Below are 24,887 nucleotides of genomic sequence, written 5' to 3'. Positions count from 1 at the left end.
TATTCATGCTTACTATGTCCTGAAGGGCTCCTCCTGCAACAGTGGGTGGCCTGGGTCCTCCCTCAGAGCACACCCCAAATATTTTCAGATATGAAAACCTACTTACTCTTTAGAGGTAAGGAAGGTACTTCTAAAAAATTTATTGTATTAAGTTCTGGGATACACGTGCAGGACGTGCAGGTTTGTTACATAGGTTAAACGTGTGCCATGGTGGTTTGCTGCACCTATTAACCCATCACCTATGTATTAAGTCCAGCATGAGTTAGCTATTTTTCCTGATGTTCTGCCCCCTCTCCACCCCCGGACAGGCCCCATTGTGTGTTGTTTTCCTCCCTGTGTCAATGTTTTCTCATTGCTCAGCTCATCACTGCATGAGTGAAAACATGCGGTGCTTGGTTTTCTGTTCCTGCATAATGGCTTCCAGCTCCATCCATGTCTCTGCAAAGGACACAACCTTGTTCTAAAGGTACTTAAAAAAAAGTACTTTATAGGGTTGTCACTCACTGTATAAAGCTGTGAAACTTTGTTCCCCATACAGATAATACAGTTGAAATTTCTTGATAAGGGTCATTATAGTAATTCCTTAGTGGGTATGCTTCCCTCTAACTTCCTTGCCATAGTAAAATGAAATGATAAATTTTGGCACCTGTTATTTATAATGGACTCAGGACTAAGAGACTCCAAGGAAACTGAATCTGCCTCAACAATTTTATAAATTTCCTTGGATCACAAGGAGGAAATTAAGATTATTATTTTGGGTGCCAAGATCCAATTTTCTTTTATTTATAGTTTTCTCAAGATATTATTTCTTTAGATTTCTGCTACAATAGAGCCATCATAATCCTAGTTCTACATATAGACAAAAGAAGTCTTCGGTAATTTCTTCCACAATAGCCCAACACGGTATGGACTTTTTACGTACCATTGACTAAAGTTCCTCATTTTATTTAAACCACAAAAACGTTGTGTCAAGAAGATATTAACATACATTAATGTTATTTAAACATGATTAAAAATCATGGAATCTAGAACTTTGAAAATATGGGTCCAGAAAACTTTTGGCCATGGGCTTGTTTTTAAAGTAATTGCTTTTTTCGCCCATACGTCACAATTAGCAGCAGATCTAACAATCTGGAATCCTTCTAGCCAAGCTTACCCCGATCATCTCAGGCTTGTTCTTCATTCCCACTTTGTTTTCATCATTTGCTGCATTCTATAACTATATTTGGCTTCTGGTCCTTTATTTTTTAAAACAATATTTAATTGACAATAAAGATTGTATATATTCAAGGTATACAGTGTGATGATTTGATATATATATACCCTTTGTTTTTATTTCTTTTCTGTCTAAATCCACTACCACCCAATTCATTATTGAAGCTAATGAATACATTTGACTTATTCTCTGTAACCCTCAGTTTTATGTAGGGATGTGGTATATATATTTACCTGTTATAGCTTTAATTTTAAAACATTATCCTTTTTGATTGTATTAGTTTCCTGTGTCATCATACCTGGTGTGGAAATGAAAAGCGAATAATAAATTCTTACTACACAGTTAATCCAGTTAATGAATCAAATGGAAATAGAGAAGCACAACTAAAGATGAAAAGCAATCAATGAAGAGGGGTATTTACATTATTATTCATTATTTTACATTAGATAATTGGTGCATATATTAAACAATGCTGGAGTATGAAGTAACCATCTTGAGCTCTAATACTGCTCCTCAGGACCACTTTTGAGTGGTCACTGTTGGGAAGGGAATGGGTATGTTTTGTAAATGGTTGCAAAATTGAAAACAAATATTTAGCAATCAGAATTTTAAACCCTGATACGTTGTATTATTATCAACCAAATATTCTGTGCCTTCTCTGTGGGATAGTTGAGAGACACACTCTATTGTTGGAAAAGGAAATCTTTGTCCATCACTACATTATAATTGATGTAGAGCATGATATCTGCCTTTTCTATTTTCGAATTTTTTTTTTTTTGCAACTAACCAGTTTCCTCTCTGCCACTGATGCTGTATGTGGTAGAATTGTTTGCTTTTTAGTTTACAGTTCACCAGATAACTGGAGCATGTATACCCAGAACTGAGACAGGAGTATGTGTCACTCAGAGACCCTCTATTCTATAACTTGATGAGGCTTCAGGGCTGTCTTTTGGGCCTGTCTCTTTTGTGTCATTCATATGTGTGTATACATATACACACACACACACACACATATACACACACACATATATGTATATATGTTTGTTTATATATATATATGAATGAGTTCATATAGCTATATGAATTTCATATATATATGAATGTCATATATATATATGAATAAGAATGTGTAGGAATCCTTATGAAGCTAAAGGGGTGGGCTGTGGATGAGACTATCAGATGTTCCACTATAACTGTCTTTCCTTCTAAGCATCGATAGAAATTTTATCTAGGTATGTGGTGGTTCAGAAAAAAAGATGACTTTCTAGCCTTCCATGAAGCCAGGCTTGAGCAAGTGCCTAAGGTTTGGCCAATGGGACATACATGGAAGTGTACAATGGGGCAGCATTCTGAAACCTTCCGTTAGCAATTGTTGGCATGTTAACTTTGCCATTCCTTTTTGGTCTCTTCCTCTTTGCAGCAAAGTTGTTGGCTTGGACAATACAATAAGAATCACTGTCTCATGAGCCATCAAATGCCTGGATTCCAGAGAGTCATATGCAGCAGAATCAACTTGGCAGCCATGGATCTTTGCCTCTGGATTGATTTTAAGTGAGAGAGAAAGATAAATTTCTGTTTTGTTAAAGGCACTGTTACTTTAGGTTTTCCATCAGTTATGGTTAGACCTAATTCTACCTAATACACCACCCTACCACACAAAAAATATTGAATAAGAATACAGGGAGGTGGAGAAAACTGAAATTAAAAAATTACTCTGATCTCTTAGGCAAAGACCTAAGGAACTTCATCTGCTTTGGGGAAGTCTGAAATTAGGGCTCCACGGAGAATAAGTAACTCTGAAATATAAGAAAATATTCTATCTATACTGAGCAAAGCATGAATGTAGAATTAAAAAATATGTCTCCATAACCTATGAATTAAAAACACTAGTACAGCTTGAAGGGCTTACATTGGTCACATCTGGGACAATTTGAGTACCAAAATAAAGTAAAATAGTGGGCTGGGCGCAGTGTCTCACACCTATAATCCCAGCACTTTGGAAGGCTGAGGCGGGTGGATCACCTGAGGTAGGAGTTTGAGACCAACCTGGCCAACATGGTGAAACTCGGTCTCTACTAAAAATACAAAAATTAGCGGGGTGTGGTGGCAGGCACCTGCAATCCCAGCTACTCAGGAGGCTGAGGCAGGAGAATCGCTTGAACCCGGGAGGCAGAAGTTGCAGTGAGCTGAGATCTCCCACTGCACTCCAGTCTGGCAACAGAGCAAGCCTCAAGCTGGAAACCACCATTTTCAGCAAAGTAACACAAAAACAGAAAACCAAACACTGCATGTTCTTACTCATAAGTGGGACTTAAAGAATGAGAACACATGGAACAGGGAGAGGAACATCACAACTGGGGCCTGTCGGGAATGGGGGGCTGGGGGAGGGATAGCGTTAGGAGAAATAGCTAATGTAGGTGACGGGTCAATGGGTGCAGCAAACCACCATGGCACATGTATACCTCTGTAACAAACCTTCATGTCCCGCACATGTACCCCAGAACTTAAACTATAATAATAAAAAAGGTAAAATAGTGATATAAAATAGAAATTTATGAGTACATACTGATAAAAATATTAAAAAGTGAAAAAGGGGGAAAAAGGAAAACTCTTATGGTACATCAACTAATAAATACGGCATACTAGGTTTGGAGAATTATTAATAGATGTTAAAATTGGTGGGTAAAAGTTTAAGATATTTACATAATTATGCTCTCTCCCACAAATTACTTATTAATTTCTAAGGAAAAAGCATAATGAGATCTCGGGGACACCATGTTAGTCAAGTGACTAAAGTTAACAGCATCGATTTTAAGACAAATTATCCTTATACACTTTCCTGAAATGTTGCATCATGATTGGCTCCTGAATGGGAGAAAATATAAAGAACATTTTGGAGATAATTAACAAAATCTGAATATGAACTGTTGATTACATAATAGTTATTATATGACTGTAAAATGTTCCAGTTTTGATTATTGTACTGGCTATGTATGTAAGTTAATGTCCTTAGCAACTACACACTAAAGTGTATGTAGTAATAAAAAGTTTGGAAGAAATTTCATAGATATGAAAACTATATTTATATATTACATATGTATAAAAGTAAGACAAATGTAAATGAATGGTGACTCTGGAAAAGGGTATTTAAAGTTCTGTATTATACTTGTGACTTTAAAAATTATATTAAAATACGTTATAAATGTAAAATATAGTAAGCTACATTAAATAAAAAGATGACAGTAAAAAGAACCCTTGTGGTTAAGATACTTCCTGCCAGATTAAGGCCTTAGCACATGCTGTTTTGTCTACTCTGAAGAATTTACTACTTCACTTATAGATCTGAGCCTAAATGACACTTTCTAGAAGAGCTTTCCTTGACCCTTTCCTGGTTTAAACTAATCACTCATCGATTTTATTCATGAAACCTTGTCATTTTTACTTTATAGTACTTAGTACAACTTGTAATTACATGTTTAGTATTATTATTTGTTTTCTTTCTCCCACTAGACTATAAAGGTTGTGAGGGGAGGAATTGTGTCTGTCTTACTCACCAGCCGAATACCTGGCAAATAGCAAAATCTGTATGTATAGTAAGCAATTGAAAAACATTAGGCAAGAATATAAACTGACATTTAGATACAGATTCATATTGAATTATTGGCAGTAGTAGTTACAATAATCAAAACAAGGAGTGTAAATGTTCAACAATAGAAAAGTGGTTAAATGGATTTTAATATACTTCCATGGTGAAATTAAATTTACAGCTATTTCAATTATGTTTTAAATACCAGAAAACATGGGAGTATTTTCTGATATAATGCACATGAAAAAAACCCAAACTCCATTGGTAGTGAGTTGGGAGAAGTGCATAAAGGTAGATTGGGTAATAACAGAGGTCCAAGTAAAAGGTGGGTCCCTTTGTGTTCTTTCTTTTTTTGTGTTTTATGAAGATATGATTGATATAGGAAAAATGATTCCCATTAACATTTCTATAATTAGCTCTATAATTAAGAGGACATTCCACATGCCTGAGGTAGAAGTTGGGACAAATATGGAATTTGACAAAAGGGAAAATGGAGAAATGCTATCCAGGGTGATAAAGAAATGAATTGAAATAAAGTTTGAAATGAAACTCAACAGATATTTCTTCAGTATCTTCTTTTTCCACTTATTTGAAATGTCATTTAAATATTATTATATTAGATATTAGATATAATTATAGTATGTTTATACAATATATAATTATAGTATCATAATATAATATAATTATATATTATATATATATAAAACAGAAAACAGAAAACTATAATTATGATACTATAATTATATAATATATAATTATATTATATTATATATAAATTATACAATTCTATTATATATTATATATAATTAAACTATATATAACATATAATTATATTATCATAATTATATTATAGTTATATAATATATAATTATAGTATAATTATAAGTATATAATATATAATTATATTATAATTATATCTAATATATAATTATATTATCATAATTATATCTAATATATACTTATATAATTATATGTGATATAGAACTATATATAATATATAATTATATTACATCGCCAGCCTCATCTTGCATGTTTTTGTATTGTTTAACTGTACTAAATTACTTGTAATGATGAAATGCTTTGTTTTGTAAACCTTTCTCTGTTGCCCAAAATGTTGCTTCATCTGTGTCCTTACATTACTAACGGTAAACAATCATTCAAATGTCCCAGTTTAAGGATCATTGCCTTCTATAACTAGCACATTTCTTCAGCAGAGGAACTGTGATATTTCTTCTCTGGACTACTGCTGTCTTGTGAACAATAAACGTTTATTGAATGACTACCACAAATAAAGAGTAAGCTAATTCAGTTCAATATGAGAAAAAATGATTGCCATTAACATTTCTATAATTAGCTCTATAATTTAGAAAAGATTCCACATACCTGAGGTAGAACTTGGGACAAATAAGGAATTTAACAAAAGGGGAAGAAAGGAGAAATGCTATCCAGAGGAATAAACAGATGAATTGAAAATAGAATTTGAAATAAAACTCAACTGACATTTAAGGTTTCCAGATTGAGATGCACACACTTAGTAGGTTTAAAACCAGCTAGATTGGTTGGGCACAATGGCTCATGCCTGTAATCCCAGCAATTTGGGAGGCCGAGATGGGTGGATCACCTGAGGTCAGGAGTTCAAGACCAGCCTGGCCAACACGATGAAACCCCGTTTCTACTAAAAATACAAAGAATTAGCTGGGCATGGTGGCGGTCATCTGTAATCCCAGCTACTCGGAAGGCTGAAGCAGGAGAATCGCTTGAACCCAGGAGGTGGAGGTTGCAGTGAGCTGAGATCGTGCCGTTGCACTCCAGCCTGGGCAACAAGAGGGAAATTCATTCTCAAACAAAACAAAAACAAACCCAGCTAGATTGAAGCCAAATTATACACCTAAAACAGTTCTGAAAAGGTGCATATGATGAATTTTATCAAGACATGAGAGAGTTCAAAGTGTTTGAAGACTTTGATTCTGATGGAATAATTTTTGGCTTGGAATAACTAGTAATTTAATTATAAAGATATTAAAATCCCTAACTAAAGGCGTAGACAGGATGGTTGTAGAATAATAGTATACAAGAGGGAAGGCAATCCATCAAAGTCTCCTGACTACTCTGAAGTTGATAGGAAATTGGCATGACTTGCCTCAAGGAACAGAGTACATTGGAGGAACTTCTGAAAAGAAAGGAGTTTCTAACTTTGAAGACATGTCATATGGGTTCAGCATTGCTTCCTAAACAGAAGAAGACTTTTCCTTCTTTCTTTTTTTTTTTTTCTTTTCCTGAGACAGATTTCCACTCTGTCACCCAGGCTGGAGTGCAGTGGTGCGATCTGGGCTCACTGCAACTTCTGACTCCTGGGTTCAAGTGATTCTCTTGCCCCAGTCTCCCGAGTATCTGGGATTACAGGCACGCACCACCATGACTTGCTAATTTTTTTGCATTTTTAGTAGAGACGGGGTTTTGCCATGTTGGCCAGGCTGGTCTCGAACTCCTGACCTCAGGTGATCTGCCCACCTTGGCCCCCACCAAGTACTGGGATTACAGGCGTGAACCACCACGCCCGGCCAACAGAGGAAGGATTTTCTAACTGTTGATAGAATTCAATGAAATCACCAGAGCCTGGAAAATGAGTTCAAAGGTCATCACCCTCCTTGAAGATAAGGAAAGACTAAGAAGATTCTCATCACAATGGAGTACTTCTTATTTCTTACAGAAAAAGATTCTTGGCATCACCCTTCAAAAGGCCTCCTTCATATCTTTATTTCTAAGGCTGTAGATGAGGGGGTTCAACATGGGTGTGATGATTCCATAGAAGAGGGAAACCATCTTTCCCCAGTCCTTAGAGGTGGATGAAGGAGGTTGTAGATACATATAAATGGCTGTTCCATAAAAGAGAGACACCACAATCATGTGGGACCCACATGTCCCAAATGCTTTTTGCCGTCCTTCTGCTGACCTGATTTTTAATACTGCTTGAGCTATGAAGCCATAGGAGATGAGGATCAATGTCACTGGAATTAGAAGAATTAGTACACTAAAGAAGAAGAGCTCAGCCTCAATAGGCTTTGTGTCAGCACATGACAACTTGAGAAGTGCAGGCACCTCACAGAAAAAGTGGTCCACTTCCTGGTGACCACAGCGTGGCATGTTAAGAGTCAAGGAAGACTGCAGCACTGAGTTGCTGAAACCAGTGAACCATGAGAAGGCTGCCATCCTTAGGCGGAACCAATAATTCATGATGACTACATAGTGGAGGGGTCTGCAAACAGCCACATATCTGTCAAAGGACATAACAGCCAGAAGGAGACACTCAGTAGCACCCAGGGCCAGGAAGATGATGAGTTGGGCCACACAGCCAGCATAGCTGATGGTCTTTTTGTTGTAACCAATATTTACCAACATATGAGGGACTGCAGTTGTGGTATAGCAGAGATCTAAGATGGAAAGATTAGTGAGAAAGAAATACATGGGCGTATGAAGTTTGGGATCCAGAATGCACACCATCATGATGGACACATTGCCAAATATGGTGATTGTGTATGATATTAACAGGACCACAAAAAGGGGCATTTGTAGCCAAGCCCTATCTGAGAAGCCAAGTAGTATAAACTCGTTTGGGGAGCTCTCATTTGCCCAATTCATGATGACTCACTTATTTCACACTCCTAAAAAAAGGTAAGATAGGAAAGCAATCAATGTATGTTTATTGAATACTCTTATTGGAACGGAATTAAATTTAATGAATAGCTCATCATCAAATACAATTTACAGTCAATTGAATAAAGCCCGGGTGAAATATAATATGACTACGTTTAAGCTTAAAAGTAGTTTCTGTGTTTTCAGTAGTGTTTAAATTACTTCAAAGGAAATCATTACATTTAAATAACATAAAGTATGTAACATATGCACAACACATGGAAAATTGTGAGTTCTCAATGCATTTTATGTTCTCTCCTCTTCTTACTTCCTAACCTACCTTAATAAACAGTTTAGAAAGAAATACTACTTTTACTCCAATTATTTTAAATTTGGACTGAAAATGCTAATATAGAGGTTATAAGTGTTGAATATAAGTCTGCAATTGATCTACAGAAATTTTGCTTCTTTCAGTAACATCTCGATGTGATTTTTTTGAGTCATGTCTTTCTCCTAAATGCCATGCATGTAGGTCCATTTCCATAAAGAACTACCATGGGTATTAGTAATAAAATTATGGTTGCTTGTGATATACAGTAATGACCATAGGTATCATCTCCCCATCTGCAAATACCTTAATTAAAATAGTAAAACTGATAACATAAATGTTGCTTTACTTAAAATGTGCCAGAAACTGCAACCCCTCACAGTCATGGTTTACATTTTATTATTCCTGTGATTCAGTAAGAATAAATAATTTGCAAACTCATTAATGGCGAGGTCAAGACTAACACCTAGGATTTAAAGACCATTCTTTCTTTTATACCATATTTCCCACTAAATACACAGATAGTACAGAAAGAATGACAGCATACAGCACAAGAGTGGTCATAAATTAAAACAGCAACAAACCAAAAGTCATATATTCAAGTTGATCTTCAGTCTGTAAAAGTCATCAGTTATTTAGTTATATAACCTAAGTGCACTTAATTTCTTGAGTCTACTTTGCATGTTTAAATGAAATGTCATTGAGATGATTTACACCATTTGAATTTGCAAGTATAAAAATAGATAGACTGTAGAGTGAAGAGAAAATAAGCACTGACACAACTTACCACAGAATGAGACACCTTTTCCAGAGTAAAAACAATGATGTATAAAATATAATTTGATAATGGAATGTATAAATGAAAATGAACAGAGATGACTTTAATATTTTTAACTTATTCCATTATATTTTTTTAGCTATAGATATACATTATTTCTTGACAAATAACAGTAATATACCTTTGGTTGAAAAATAAAAGAGAATATGACATTAGGCTTTTTTGAATGTTGAAGTAAATTTACAAAATGATAACCATGTAAGGTAATACATACGTTAAATAACTTGATTTAGCCACTTTATAATGTACACATATATCAAAACATCATGTTGTGCACTATATATATATAATTTTTACTCATTAATAAACTTTTTTATGTGAGAAAAAGACTACACAGAAAGATAAAACATAAATGGCAAGACAGAAAAATATACAATGTTTATGGAAAAAATGGTTATTATTTTAAAATATAAAGAATAATTACATAATAATAAGAAAAAGATCAAAAGTCCAATAGAAAAAAAATGAGCAATGGACATAACTAAGCAGTTTGGGGAAGAAAACGACATAAAATCATGGTGAAAATATAAAAGATTATAACTTTTCATTATTGAAGAAACACAAATAAAAACAAGAAGAAAACATCACATTGTCTTTCTATTTAGTAGCATTAAAAAAAATCACTGTTAAAAGTTGGCTGTTAGGTACAGTGCCTCTGGAGCTAGAATCTGCCAGGTTTTTATTACTGGATTCTGTGATCCTGGGCAAATGGATGAACATCCTTGTGCTACTTTAAAAAACAATCTCTGAATTGATAAAAAGAGAGTATTACGAAGCTCAAGTGAGACAATGTATACACATCTGAACTCAGGACCCTGCCCCAAACATACTAAGCATTTAATGAATGTGAGCTTGATATCAATAGTAGTATCATTAATATTAATCACTAATAAGTCATTAATAGTAATACTGTATCATTATCTCAGCTTGTCTTGTACATGAGAAAACACACAAGTAACTTACTATTGGTGGTTCAAGTGATTGTTATAATTTCATAATATTATAATATCAAATGATTGAATGTATGTATCACTTTTTCTTTGTTTCTAGCATGATATACTGAGTACATAGTTTTCCAGTAAATGGAAGTTAAATCAATATAGTAGGTGATATCTGGTTATCTAAAGGTCATGGAATAAAAGAGGACCCTGTTCAGTAGCTGTTATTTTCTACTCCTATTTTTTCACATCCTCTTCTCTTCACATTCTGTATGGCACTATTAATTTCTCTTATTTTCTTCATATTTTATAGGGCACCAATTTCTCTTTTACATTGTCAGAAAATGAACTTACCCCTTGACAAGAACATGTTGATTCCTCTGTCAGGTTAACTTTTTTCCTATTTTTACTTTCTACACAATTCAAAAGAAATCTTAAATCCCACTGACTCTTTTTATGTACGGAGATATAATGCTCAAACCTTCATTCAAAAGGCTGAAAGGATATGAAGGATTTTTGGAATCACTGAAAATACTTGATATTGATTTCAAGGTTCTCAGGAAACAAATTGGGCATTCTGATTATTTAACATGATGTCACTCAGAGGCAGGGATGTAGGTGAGATGTTCTTGAGAGATCCTTCCCACTCATGGTAATATAATTCACCGTAGTAGATGCCACTCACCTTTTTTCTAAATGTCCAAGAGATATTCACGCCTTTCTTTGTGTTGTGTTTCAAAGGAAGTCTGGTTCAAAGACAGATTAATACATACAGCTGACTTTTTGAATTTTCAATCCTTGTGACATTCTAACTCAACTACCTTTTGCCTACTGACCAAGAATTAAGTTAGCATGAAACCTGGACTGCATCAAGAACATGTGAGAAAAATACTTATGAGGAGGGGAAAATGTGTTATAGATAGTGCGTCTTCAGTCATTGGGGCATTTTTGACTGACAGGGGTTCTCCTCACCAGGTTCCTAATGGATTTCTACAATGAGAAGTTGACTTTATAGACATCAACAACATTGGAAGTGTCATGGAAAGAAAGTTATGCCTTTAAATAAAGCCAACCAATATTTGTTAAGGGAGTACCATTCACACAATTCTGTGTCCTCATTTTAGCCCTAGGGATTCTAGAGTCCCTCAAGTTTAATTGGTCATTATGTCCAGAGAGTCAGTAAGTCAATTCTATTCCTAACTGGACTGGTTGCGTGATACTACCACATATGTGGTTCACAAATTCTAAAACCAGGGCGAAGATTAGAGTAATAAAAAATAAACAATGAAAAATAAATTTAAAGTTGTTTAATTAGGAGAGCACAAGTTTTAATGAACTTATAACCCCAAATTCCTTTTAAATAGTTGCAAAGTCAAATAGGGAGTCCTATGATGGTGTATAGGGAAAAATAATATTTCTAGTTTTCACTGATTTTTGTAATGAGTATTTATAAACTAAACCTACCAGAGATCTGTAGGTTAAAAATTATGTCATACAAAGTCACTTAACGTATTAATATACACATTGAAATTTAAGGTTAGCATTAATTCACTGGGTCAGAACACATAGAAATTACATGAAATTGCAATGGGGGAATTGTTTTTGAAAGAAGAAGCTGAGGGCTGGGGCTGTGGCTCACGCCTGTAATCCCAGCACTTTGGGAGGCTGAGGCGGGCAGATCACCTGAGGTCAGGAGTTCAAGACCAGCCTGGCTAACGTGGTGAAACCCAATCTCTACTAAAAATACAAAAAATTAGCTGGGTGTGGTAGCAGGCACTTATAATCCCAGCTACTAGGGAGGCTGAGGCGGGATGGGAGAATCGCTTGAATCTGGGAGGGGGAGGTTGCAGTGAGACGAGATCGGCCATTGCACTTCAGCCTGGGCAACAAGAGTGAAACTTTGTCTCAAAAAAAGAAAAAAAAAAAAGGCTGATTTGTGCAAGTTTTGACTTAATATGTGACCTAATATGTTCTCCTCCTAAGATTTTATTAAAATGAAGAAGGTGTAATTGAATTGAGCATCAGCCTAGATATAATCTTCAGGAAACTTATGTGCTTGTATTTTAACGTATTCATTTTTCCTCATTTTTTCTTTTTGTGTTTCATGATGTATTTCTATGAATTATAAAATCAACTATGTAAAATGTGACCATTTTCTAAATTAGAGCATTTTCTTAGCCAGTAATTTTTGTAACTATATGACATCTGTTACAGCTAATAATTTATATATGTTTAATATACGTATATACATACTTTCTATATGTAATACACGTTCTTAATTGGTTTTTGAATACAACTTGTTGTGCTTGGATTATAATAGTAAAGTTATTTTGTTTCATTTTTTTTGTGGTTTTACTTTTTTTTTTGAGACGGAGTCTCGCTCTGTCGCCCAGGCCGGAGTGCAGTGGTGCAATCTCTGCTCACTGCAAGCTCCCCCTCCTGGGTTCACGCCATTCTCCCGCCTCAGCCTCCTGAGCAGCTGGGATTACAGGCGCCCACCACACGCCCGGCTAAATTTTTGTATTTTTAGTAGAGACAGGGTTTCACTGTGTTAGCTAGGAAGGTCTCAATCTCCTGACCTCGTGATCCAACCGCCTTGGGTTTTACTTTTTTAAAAAAATTTTACTTTAAGTTCTGGGATACAAGTTCTGCAAACGTGCAGGTTTGTTACATAGGTGTATATATGTGCCATGGTGGTTTGCTGCACCTATCAACTGGTCATCTAGGTTTGAAGCCCCTCATGCATTAGGTATTTGTACTAATGTTCTCCTCCCTGTGCCCCCACCCCTCAACAGGCCCCAGTGTGTGATATTCCCCTTCCTGTGTCCATGTGTTCTTATTTTCAACTCCCACTTATGAGTCAGAACATGCAGTGTTTGGATTTCTGTTCCTGTGTTAGTTTGCTGAGAATGATGGTTTCCAGCTTCATCCATGTCCCTGCAAAGGACATGAACTCATCCTTTTCTATGGCTGTATAGTATTCCATGGTGTACATGTGCAACATTTTCTTTATCCAGTCTATCATCGACGGGCATTAGATTGGTTCCAAGTCTTTGCTATTGTGAATGGTACTGCAATAAACATACATGTGCATGTGTCTTTATAGTAGAATGATTTATAATCCTTTGGGTATATACCCAGTAATGGGATTGCTGGGTCAAATAGTATTTCTGGCTCTAGATCCTTGAGAAATCGCCACACTGTCTTCCACAATGGCTGAACTAATTTACATTTCCACCAACAGTGTAAAAGCGTTCCTATTTCTCCAGAGCATCGCCAACATCTGTTGTTTCCTGACTTTCTTTCCCAATGAAATGATTTGAATGGACACTTAAAGCTGTTTGTGAGCATACAAGATGATAAAGAAAACATTTATTAAATGAATAAAAGCTCAAAAGTGAAATATTATAAGTAAATATCAAATATCCCGAATCTCTAGAATTTTATTGTTGAATATGCCTTAGCTATTACAAGTGGTCTTTATTCTTGGTGACTTAGGGATTCCCAAGAAATGTGCAATCACTCCTGGCAACTCAAAGTAGCAATAAGTTAACCTCAAGAGAACAATCTTGTTTAAAAAAATAAATTTTAAGTGTATTTTATAAATTATTATTATTTTTATTTTACTTTAAGTTCTGGGATACCTGTGCAGAACATGCAGGTTTGTTACATAGGTATACATGTGCCATAGTGGTTTGCTGCACCTATCAACCCATCATCTTTTTTTTTTTTTTTGTTGAGACGGAGTCTCGCTCTGTTGCCCAGGCTGGAGTGCAGTGGGTCGATCTCAGCTCACTGCAAGCTCCGCCTCCCGGGTTCATGCCATTCTCCTGCCTCAGCCTCCGGAGTAGCTGGGACTACAGGTGCCCGCCACCTCGCCCGGCTAGTTTTTTGCATTTTTTTAGTAGAGACGGGGTTTCACTGTGTTAGCCAGGATGGTCTCGATCTCCTGACCTCATGATCCGCCCGTCTCGGCCTCCCAAAGTGCTGGGATTACAGGCTTGAGCCACCGCGCCCGGCCATCAACCCATCATCTTTAAGCCCTGCATGCATTAGGTATTTATCCTGATGCTCTCCCTCCCCTTGCTCCTCACCCCCTGACAGGCCCTGGTGTATAATGTTCCCCTCCCTGTGTCTGTATGTTCTCATTGTTCAACTCCCACTTATGAGTGAGAAAATATGGTGTTTGGTTTTCTGTTCCTGTGTTAGTTTGCTGAGGATGATGGCATCCAGCTTTATCCATGTCCCTGCAAAGGACATGAACTCATTCTCTTTTATGGCTGCGTAGTATTCCATGGTGTATAAGTGTATTGATAGCACATCCAGGGGTGCAGCATTCCTACATGTCTTCTCTATCCAGGCACACTGATCAATCAGGGTAATTTATTTATTCATTGTTTGCAAGGTTCTATGCCAGCCAGTCAGTGCCAAGGAATTCAGAGACAAGCCACAATACCTGCCTATGTCTCTGGCTGTAACATGAACCTGGAAACAAACCGTTTAATCATTTACTCAATAAATCTTTATGTAATGGTGATAAGTGTCAGGCACTGTCATATGCACAGGAGATACATTGATAATCAAAAGAATAAAGTCTCTGTTGTTTCTTTTTTTTTTTTGAGATGGAGTTTCACTCTGTTGCCCAGGCTGGAGTGCTGTGGTGTGATCTCGGTTCACTGCAAGCTCCGCCTCCTAGGTTCACACCATTCTCCTGCCTCAGCCTCCCAAGTAGCTGGGACTACAGGTGCCCGCCACCAGGCCCTGCTAATGTTTTGTATTTTTAGTAGAGGTAGGGTTTCACCATGTTAGCCAGGATAGTTTCAATCTCCTGACCTCGTGATCTGCCTGCTTCAGCCTCCCAAGTGTTGGGATTACAGGCGTGAGCCACCACGCCCAGCCTAAAGTCTCTGTTCTAATGAAGCTTACATACTAGTAAGGAGATAGAAAACTAATAATAAATAAATAGATATATAGAACAATGTCAGATAGTGATAAATGCTATGAAGAAAAAAGCAGGGTAAGAGAATCAAAATTAACTGAGGCTGTTACTTTAGACAGCATTGTCAGTCAGTTTCTCTGAGGGGGCAACATTTGACCTGAACAGAGTTAGGGGTTCTCATTCACTTGGAAGATTCTATACTGAGATTTCAAGTTTGAATTTTTTTTTGAAATGTTGCCATTTAATGTATCAATAATTTATCAGCCTGTCTTCATTATATAACATTATATTTTAACAAGAACACTAAGCACTAAACTATTTAATGACCTTTGTCTTTACACAGGCACTACAAAGGAAACTACAAAGACTGTAGTTTTTGAAATTAGGAAATGCAGACTGATCCTTTCTTTCTGCACTCATCCATTTGCATTGCTATAAAGGAATACCTGAGACTGGGTAATTTACAAAGAAAAAAGGTTTATTTTGGCTCACAGTTGTTTCCTGACCTTTTCATAATCGCCATTCTAACTGGCATGAGATGGTATCTCACTGGGGTTTTGATGTATATTTCTCTAATGACCTGTGATGAGCTTTTTTCAATGTTTGTAGGCCGCCTGTCTTCTTTTGAGAAGTGTCTGTTCATATCTTTTGCCCTCTTTTTGATGGGATTGTTTTTCTCTTGTAAATTTGTTTAAGTTCCTTGTAGATTCTGGATATTAGACCTTTGATGGGTAGATGGCAAAAATTTTCTCCCATTCTGTAGGTTGCCTGTTCACTCTGATGATAGTTTCTTTTGCTGTGCAGAACCCCATTAGTTTGATTGGATCCCATTTGCCAATTTTGGCTTTGTTGCCATTGCTTTTGGTGTTTTAGACATGAAGTCCTTGCCCCTGCCTATGTCCTGAATGGTATTACCTAGGTTTTCTTCTAGGGTTTTTATGGTTTTAGGTCAATAAGGAAACACTGGACTTGAAATGCGCATTAGACCAAATGGACCTAACAGACATACACAGAACATTCCATCCAACAGCAGCAGAATACTCATTCTTCTCAAGTGCGAATGGGACATTATCCAGGATCAAATATTAGGGAACAAAATAAGACTCCATAGTTTTAAGAAGATTGAAATCATATCAATTATCTTTTCTGACCATAAAGGTATGAAAGTAGAAATGAATAATAGGAGAAAATTGAAATATTTACACAGGTGGAAATTAAACAACATGCTCCTAAATAAACAATGGGTTAAAGAAAAAATCAAAATAGAAATTAAAAAATATCTTAAGACAGATGAAAATGAAAACACAATATACCACAACTTACAGGATGTAGCAAAAGAAGGTATTAGCAAGAGGAATGTTTATAGTAATAAATGCCTATATTAAAAAAGAAGAAAGATCCCAAACAAACAGCCTAATATTACATTTCAAGAAACTAGAAAAAGAGAAGAGCAAACTAATCCCAAAGTTAGCAGAAGGAAGGAAATAACAAAGATCAGAGCAGAAATAAATAAGAGACTAGAAAACAATAGAACACATTCACAAAATGAAGACTTGAATTTTTGAAAAGATAAAAACAATTGACAAAACTTTAGTAGACCAACTAAGAAAAAAAAGAAGACTCTAATAAAGTCAGAAATGAAAGAGGAGACATTAAAATTGAAACTACAGAAGTACAAAAGATCATAAAAGAATACTATGAACAATTTTACACCAACAAATAGGGTAACCTAGAAGAAATGGTTAGATTTCTAGAAACATAACAAGAATGAATCACGAAAAAATAGAAAATCTGAACAGACTAATAATGAGTAAGGAGGTTAAATCAGTAATAAAAGTCTCCTACCAACGAAAATCCCAGAATATGATGGATCTTGTGTTCATAGTTTGGAAGAATTAATATTATTAATATATATATACTACCTAAAGTGATACACATATTCAGTGCAATTTCTATAAAAGTTCAATGACTTTTTCGTTTCACAGCAATAGAAAAAGCAATTTAAAAATTCGTATGGAAAGACAAAAACCCCAAAGTAGCTGAAGCACTTTTGAGCAAAAAGAACAAACCTGGAGACATCACACTACCTGATTCAAAATATATTACAAAGTTATATATGCCAGAAAGGTACTGGCATAACAACAGACATAAACTCATGCATTTGTGGTTAACTGATTTTTGCCAAAGATGCCAAGAATAAACACATTATGGAGAAAGGGCAGTATCTTTAATGAATGATGCTGGGAAAATCAAATACTCAAATACGGAACAATGAAATTGAAACCTTATTTCACACCATATGCAAAAATCCACTAAAAATACTTTAAAGATTTAATTGCATGACCTGAAAATGTAAAACTACTAGAAGAAAACATAGGAAAAAATGTCCTTGAAATTAATCATGGCAATAATTTATTGGCGATGATCTCAATAGCACAGGAAACCAAAGCAGAAATAGACAAATGGGATTACCTCAAACCAAAAAGCTTCTGTATAACAAAGTAAACAACAGATTGAAGAGACAACCCATGGACTGGGAGAAAATATTTACAAACCATACATGGTTAGTATCCAAAATATGTAAGAAATGCAAACAACTTAAATTTGTTAGCGAGAAAGCAAAGAACCCCATTTAAAACTGAGCAGAAGATTAATGGATATCTTTCAAAAGATGACATAAAAGATTAACAGATAAATAAAAAAATTTCTCAACATCACTGGTCATCAAGGAACTGCAAATTAAAACCACAATGAGATATCACTTCATACCTGTTAGAATGGCTATATCAGTAAAATAAGAGGTAGTAAGTATTGGCAAGGATGTGGAGAAGGGAATCCTTATATACTAATGGTAGGAATGTAAATTAATACAGCTATTATTGAAATCAGGATGGAGCTTCCTCAAAAAAAGATAGAATTACCCTATGATCCAGCAACTGTATTTCTGGGTACATAGCCAGAGAGACTGAAATTAGAATGTTAAAAATATATTGGTAGATTTTCCTTTAATTTGGTCTTAATGTCTCTCTTTGAAGAGTGGCTGGAAACTCTAGCCCTGCTCTGATGGGCTCCAGTGGAGGTGGTTGTGGTTGTGGATGTTTTCAGTGTTGTTTTCATGGAATACTTCTATATCCTGATGGAGAGCTAATGCCTAATTGTCCTATTTATTACCAGGTTTCCCCTCACTGGAAACTTGTTATCACTGGCAGACACCCTTGTGGCTCTTGTCTGACTAGTGTATCCAGTTCATTCCTACCAAGATAACCACTCTCTAAGAGAGCCTTGTCCACAAAAGAAGTTAGTTTCAGTTGTGTCAGTCAGGTGAGATGCAAGTAAACAAAACACGTAACAGAAGTAGTTTTATTACTTAAAGATCCAGAGAGAAGAGGGCAACTTTCCTCACAGGTCTAATGGGAGAAGGGGCAGCCCTCAGAGACATATATGCTCAACCAGTGGGTGGGTAGCAAGAGAGAGTGAGTGACAGCCGAGAAAGCCAAAGCCTTTACTGGGGTACACAGCATTACCCAAGCAGGGAGTAACTGATTGGTGGGTTTAGAGCAAGCAGGCATGAGTTCTTGGTGTTGTATTGATAGGTGTTCACTGCCGCAAATCTGCAGTCCATGTGGGGTGTGGGGATCAGTGGGGTAAGTCAAGCAGGTTGTATCCAGGTGTCCTATAGGGAGGGGGAAACCAAGAGGCCAAATATGTGGGTTGACCACCTTGAGACAGTGGGAGAGGAGAACTCGAAATTGTGTTGAGGGTGACTAAGCCCTGCTTCTGGTATGAGAAAGTTCAACTTATATTGAAAATAAACACTGAGGCATAAGAATTCACTACAGTTATTTGCACTACCATGTTCATTGTAGCATTGTTCACAATAACTGAGATATGGAAGGAACTTAAATGTCCATCAATGATAAACAGGTAAATATATAAAAGGGATATAATGTGATATATATGTACCACATTATCTACATAAAATGAGATACTATTCAGCCTTAAAGAAAAAGGGAAATTCTGTCTTTACAGCAACATTTCATGAACCTGCAGGACATTATATGAAGTGAAAGAAGCCAGACACAGAAAGACAAATACCACATGATCTCACTCATATGTGGAATCTAAAAAAGTTAAACTCATACAGGTGTAGAGGAAAATGATAGCTACCTGGGGGGCAGGGGATGGAGAAAGGGGGGATTTTAAACAAGTAGATTTTAAATGTTCTCACTATAAGAAAAATAAGTATGTGAGGTAATGACTGTGTTAGCTGGACTGAATCATTCTGCATTGTACATATATATATCAAAATATCACATTGTACCTAATCAATATATAGAGTTATTGTTTGTCAATTAAAATAAAATAGAAGATTGGAGTAATATTCAAGATATTTTTAGCCTGTTGCAGGAAAAATCTGGGAATTGAATTTAAAAGACAACTGGGAAGGCATAAATAATATAGGTCATTCTCAAAGAGCACGCCATTAGTAAGGAACAGATACACAGTTTAGTCTTTATGTATTCTAGTTTTTCTGTTGAGTGCTCTGAAATAACTCCTTTTTTTCCGGTTGTCTTGTAAATTTGACCCTTAGCCCCATGGAAAACTGAAAAAAGAAATCAGATGGCTCAGTAAAACCCATTCCCTTTATTGTAAATATAACTCACAGCATCTTTTCCCATATTTGTTGGTGATAAATTCACTGTCATCACAGTGAATCATGCTGAACATATGCTGAATATATTTCTGTGAAAAGTTTTGTACTGAGAACATCACACCAGGACAACTCCTTGAAGGGCATTAATTGCAACTTTGAGATTTATCATCCCAAAGGCCCCAGTCAATGAAAGAGTATCCCATTATTCTTTTTGTTTCCATAAATATACCATTTACTCTGGGATAAAGGCTCCATCCCTTGATACCTTGAATGCCCTAAAGTATTTCCACATTCTGCTAAAAAGCAGATCTTTTGGACAAACTCAGGCTGTCTTTTCTGTAGCAATGACAATCACAGACTCTGTTTTTGTGACTGTTGTCCATAGTTAGATTTAAAACATTGGCAAAAATGTTATAAGAAGGCAATTAGGTTGACGTTTTTAGGTTGTATGACAACCAGAGAGCCCCTTCATCAGTTTATACATGATGAGGTCATAGGTCAGGAAGAGAGTGACAGGGAACAGGGACAAACACAGGAAGGTCAGTACTGAAAGAAGTTGGTGCACTTCTTAAGGGGTAGACAGCTTCCATATTTCAAAATCGCAGGAAGTATAGATTTTATTTTGTTATTTATTTATTTTTTTTGAGGTGGAGTCTCGCTCTGTCGCCCAGGCTGGAGTGCAGTGGCCAGATCTCAGCTCACTGCAAGCTCCGCCTCCCAGATTTACGCCATTCTCCTGCCTCAGCCTCCTGAGTAGCTGGGACTACAGGCGCCCGCCACCTCGTCCGGCTAGTTTTTGTATTTTTAGTAGAGACGAGGTTTCACTGTGTTAGCCAGGATGGTCTCGATCTCCTGACCTCGTGATCCGCCCGTCTTGGCCTCCCAAAGTGCTGGGATTACAGGCTTGAGTTTTAAATGTTGTTACTACAAAAAAAAAAAAAAAAAAAAAAAAAAAAAAAAAATGGGTGTGAGGTGATAGATACACTAACTAGTTTAATATAATCATTCTATAATGTATATACATATCAAAACATTACAATGTACTCCATAAATATATACAATTATTACTAGTCAATGAAAAATTAAAGTAAGAAAACAAACCAGATATAGTATAAAGGAATGAATAAGACACGAATTGGGAAAATGTCTCTTAGTAGTAATTGAGAAAAGGAGAGACACTCAGCCATCCATGTTCCCTACAGTGTTTGATTTGAAAGAAGAGAGAAGATATTTTATTCCACAGCTCATAGAAGCTACGTTTGATAGGGTCTTCATTTCCCTCTTTTCCACCAAGAAGAAAATCGAAGCTGCAAACTTGTCTCTACATGAGTTTTTTTTTTGTCCCTTATTTCCTATCCCTTTTATCAACTCTGGAAGAAAGCTGAAAAACGGTTTATACAACAGAAAAATATCAGATTTCACCTTTTAATTACTGTAGTAAGGAACTCAGACAGCTGCGTTAGGAAAGAAAATTATGCCTGCATTAGCAAAAATATCAGCATTAGAGTTCAAGTATCTTACAGAATATTACCTTTCATCCTAGGGAAATGAAAAAAAAATTCTTGCAATTTTTTCATGATTTCTCAAAAAGTAATAATCGTTCCATGACCAGCAATATGGAGAAGTGTACAGATATCTTCGTACCTGTCTGGAGCATTTGCACAGACTTGACCCAAGTTCAACGTTCCTACTTCTCCAGTCGTAACTCAACTAATTAGGCAAACCTTTACATCTTTTTCAAGAGTGAAGATTAGAATATTTGAGTTGTTAAAAGTTTTTCAGAACCCTGAAGGTGAGTCGGGTGTAAATAAATTTGCCTTTTGTCATATTTTATCAGAGAGTATGAGAGGAAGAGTTGGCTGTGGCAGGAGGGGAGCAGAAGGGGGATGGCAATGCTATTTAGGAATATTGAAGGAAACCCAGAAATACAAATCATAAATTGTGACTCAGAATTTAAAGTATAGTTCAGTTATTGGCCTAAAGCATATAAAATTTTTTAGAAACCATGCTTAAGTCTTCTTATCCCTGTCTAACCATCCTGTGTTATACATTCTTTCAATTTCAAATGCCACATTCAGATCTCCCCTTCGCTGTTGTGCATCGAACACTCTTCCTTTCTCTCTTACCCCTCCCTATGGTTTTGTTAGACTCTGTAATCTTCTTCTCTTCCAATAATAATTACACCCCCCATTTACTTTTGGAAGCATTCTATCACTGATATCTCTACTCTATTTTGCTTTACTAATCAGCTTTGCTTATACTGTGAACTTTAATAAGTTGGTGTATGTGTGCATATGTCTGTTTAAACCTTCATTTGCACGTTATTTTATTTGTCTAGAAATAAACTGCTAGCATGAATAAATGAATATCATTTAATTCTTTCTATAATCATATTCAATTAATTCTTTTCAGTTAATATTAATATTTTAAAGTGACTACCTAATTGATTTTTAACATGGGAAATTTCTATGTATAAGTAGGATTATTATGACTGCAGTTATTCCTTTCTCTGTAACTGCAAAACTGGAAATAGTCTGAAAATGCAAAAAAAAAATCAATTTAACTTTTTAAAATATAAAATTATTTTCTTAAATATTGTCTTTCTGATTATGGAATATCTTAGTCTTCATTTATCCAAATATTAACTCAGAGATGTATATAAAAGAACTCAGTAACTTGAAAAGCTATTGCTTGTATCCACAGCTGGAAAAATATCTCAATGAAGCATATAAAGGAAACTGCATAAAAATTCTACTGTCATAATGGTGCACACTATCTGGAATTGGGATACTTTTTTCTCCAGTCTGTTTGCAAGTGAGCGGTTGACAATGCATGGACAGACTTTGAGTTTATGTGATTCTTTCTTTAGGTACAGGGAAAATAAGAATGATGATGGAAAAAAATGCAAGTTTTGGAGACTTCTTTATTCTACTTGGATTTTCTAACTGGCCTCATCTGGAAGTAGTTCTCTTTGTGGTTATCTTGATCTTCTACTTGATGACACTGACAGGAAACCTGTTCATCATCATCCTGTCACACCTGGACTCCCATCTCCACACTCCCATGTACTTCTTCCTTTCAAACCTCTCATTTCTGGATCTCTGCTACACCACCAGCTCTATCCCTCAGTTGCTGGTCAATCTCTGGGGCCCGGAAAAGACCATTTCTTATGCTGGTTGCATGGTTCAACTTTACTTTGTTCTTGCACTGGGAACCGCAGAGTGTGTCCTACTGGTGGTAATGTCCTATGATCGTTATGCAGCTGTGTGTAGACCTTTGCATTACACCATCCTCATGCACCCTCGTTTCTGCCGCTTGTTGGCTGCGGCTTCTTGGGTAAGTGGTTTTACTACCTCAGCACTTCATTCCTCCTATACTTTCTGGATACCCCTATGTGGACATTGCCTAGTGGATCATTTCTTCTGTGAAGTTCCAGCACTTCTGCGTTTATCATGTGTTGACACCCATGCAAATGAGCTGACCCTCATGGTCATGAGCTCCATTTTTGTTCTTATACCTCTCTTCCTCATTCTCACTTCCTATGGTGCCATTGCCTGGACTGTACTGAGCATGCAATCAACCACTGGGCTTCAGAAAGTGTTTGGAACATGTGGAGCCCATCTTATGGTTGTATCTCTCTTTTTCATTCCAGTCATGTGCATATATCTCCAGCCACCATCAGAAAATTCTCCTGATCAAGGCAAGTTCATTGCCCTCTTTTATACTGTTGTCACACCTAGTCTTAACCCTCTAATCTACACTCTCAGAAACAAGGATGTAAGAGGAGCAGTGAAGAGGCTAATGGGGTGAGAGTGGGGAATGTGACAGGGAAATCATGTTGGCTGCTGTTGTTTTTCCTAGGGTCTCGTCCATCTTGAAAGGTGGTTTCTCTGCTTCTTTGTGGTTTATTTTTGTTCTAACAGCTCACAAAACATGGAATAGTTCAGTCCCCCATTTGTTACTCTTTTTAATATTTAGTTCTGAAATATTATGTTGAGATAAAGGTTTTGATTAGTACCACTCTGGTCTTTTACAATTCTATATTTATTTCCACGAAAATTGTGTACTGTGGTTGCAACATAAATAAATGTGTGTGTGAATAATTATAAGGAGATTATTTAAAAAATACTGGAAATATTTCTGACAATGTGCTAAATTATGAACTGACTATTGATATGTACAGGAAGAGAAGGGCAATATTGCAAAGGCGTATGCTAAAGAAGTTTTTGGTTATTGAATAAACCTTAAATGAAGCTAAAAATAGTCACAACAAAGAAAAATGGTAAGCATAAAGAATAACACTGTTTATTATATGGTAAAGGACATATCATAATTTTTTGGTTGAAGTTCACTTTTTAAAGACACTAAGTTACTTAAATGTTAGACCTAAAACCATAAAAACCCTAGAAGAAAACCTAGGTAATACCATTCAGGACATAGGCATGGGCAAGGACTTCATGTCTAAAACACCAAAAGCAATGACAACAAAAGCCAAAATTGACAAATGGGATCTAATTAAACTAAACAGCTTCTGCACAGCAAAAGAAACTATCATCAGAGTGAACAGGCAACCTACAGAATGGGAGACAGTCTTTGCAATCTACTCATCTGACAAAGGGCTAATATCCAGAATCTACAAAGAACTCAAACAAATTTACAAGAAAAACAACAACCCCATCAAAAAGTGGGCAAAGGATATGAACAGATACTTCTCAAAAGAAGACATGCATACAGCCAACAGACACATGAAAAAAT

The 24,887-nt window shown here is 36.1% G+C and overlaps 2 protein-coding genes across 2 annotated transcripts; one reads left to right on the top strand and one right to left on the bottom strand.

Moving 5' to 3' along the window:
* Positions 1-7,414: 7,414 nt before the first annotated feature.
* On the bottom strand, positions 7,415-8,500 carry LOC111525913 (putative olfactory receptor 2B3). Its single transcript, XM_023191574.1, has one exon. It carries the CDS (start codon positions 8,439-8,441, stop codon positions 7,536-7,538), a length of 906 nt encoding a protein of 301 aa, XP_023047342.1. The 5' UTR covers positions 8,442-8,500; the 3' UTR covers positions 7,415-7,535.
* A 14,422-nt stretch (positions 8,501-22,922) lies between these two features.
* LOC111525896 (olfactory receptor 2J1) lies at positions 22,923-23,942 on the top strand. Its single transcript, XM_023191551.2, has one exon. The coding sequence runs from the start codon at positions 23,019-23,021 to the stop codon at positions 23,940-23,942; it is 924 nt and encodes a 307-aa protein (XP_023047319.1). The 5' UTR covers positions 22,923-23,018.
* Positions 23,943-24,887: the final 945 nt, after the last annotated feature.

Source organism: Piliocolobus tephrosceles, chromosome 5 (genome assembly GCF_002776525.5).
Source record: "Piliocolobus tephrosceles isolate RC106 chromosome 5, ASM277652v3, whole genome shotgun sequence".
NCBI lineage: Eukaryota > Metazoa > Chordata > Mammalia > Primates > Cercopithecidae > Piliocolobus > Piliocolobus tephrosceles.
This window is presented reverse-complemented; position numbering and strand designations above follow the sequence as displayed.

What these genes read in the sequence shown, in the direction of transcription:
- LOC111525913 (XM_023191574.1), bottom strand. Translation starts at nt 8,441, where the DNA reads ATGAATTGGGCAAATGAGAGCTCCCCAAACGAGTTTATACTACTTGGC.
- LOC111525896 (XM_023191551.2), top strand. Translation starts at nt 23,019, where the DNA reads ATGATGATGGAAAAAAATGCAAGTTTTGGAGACTTCTTTATTCTACTT.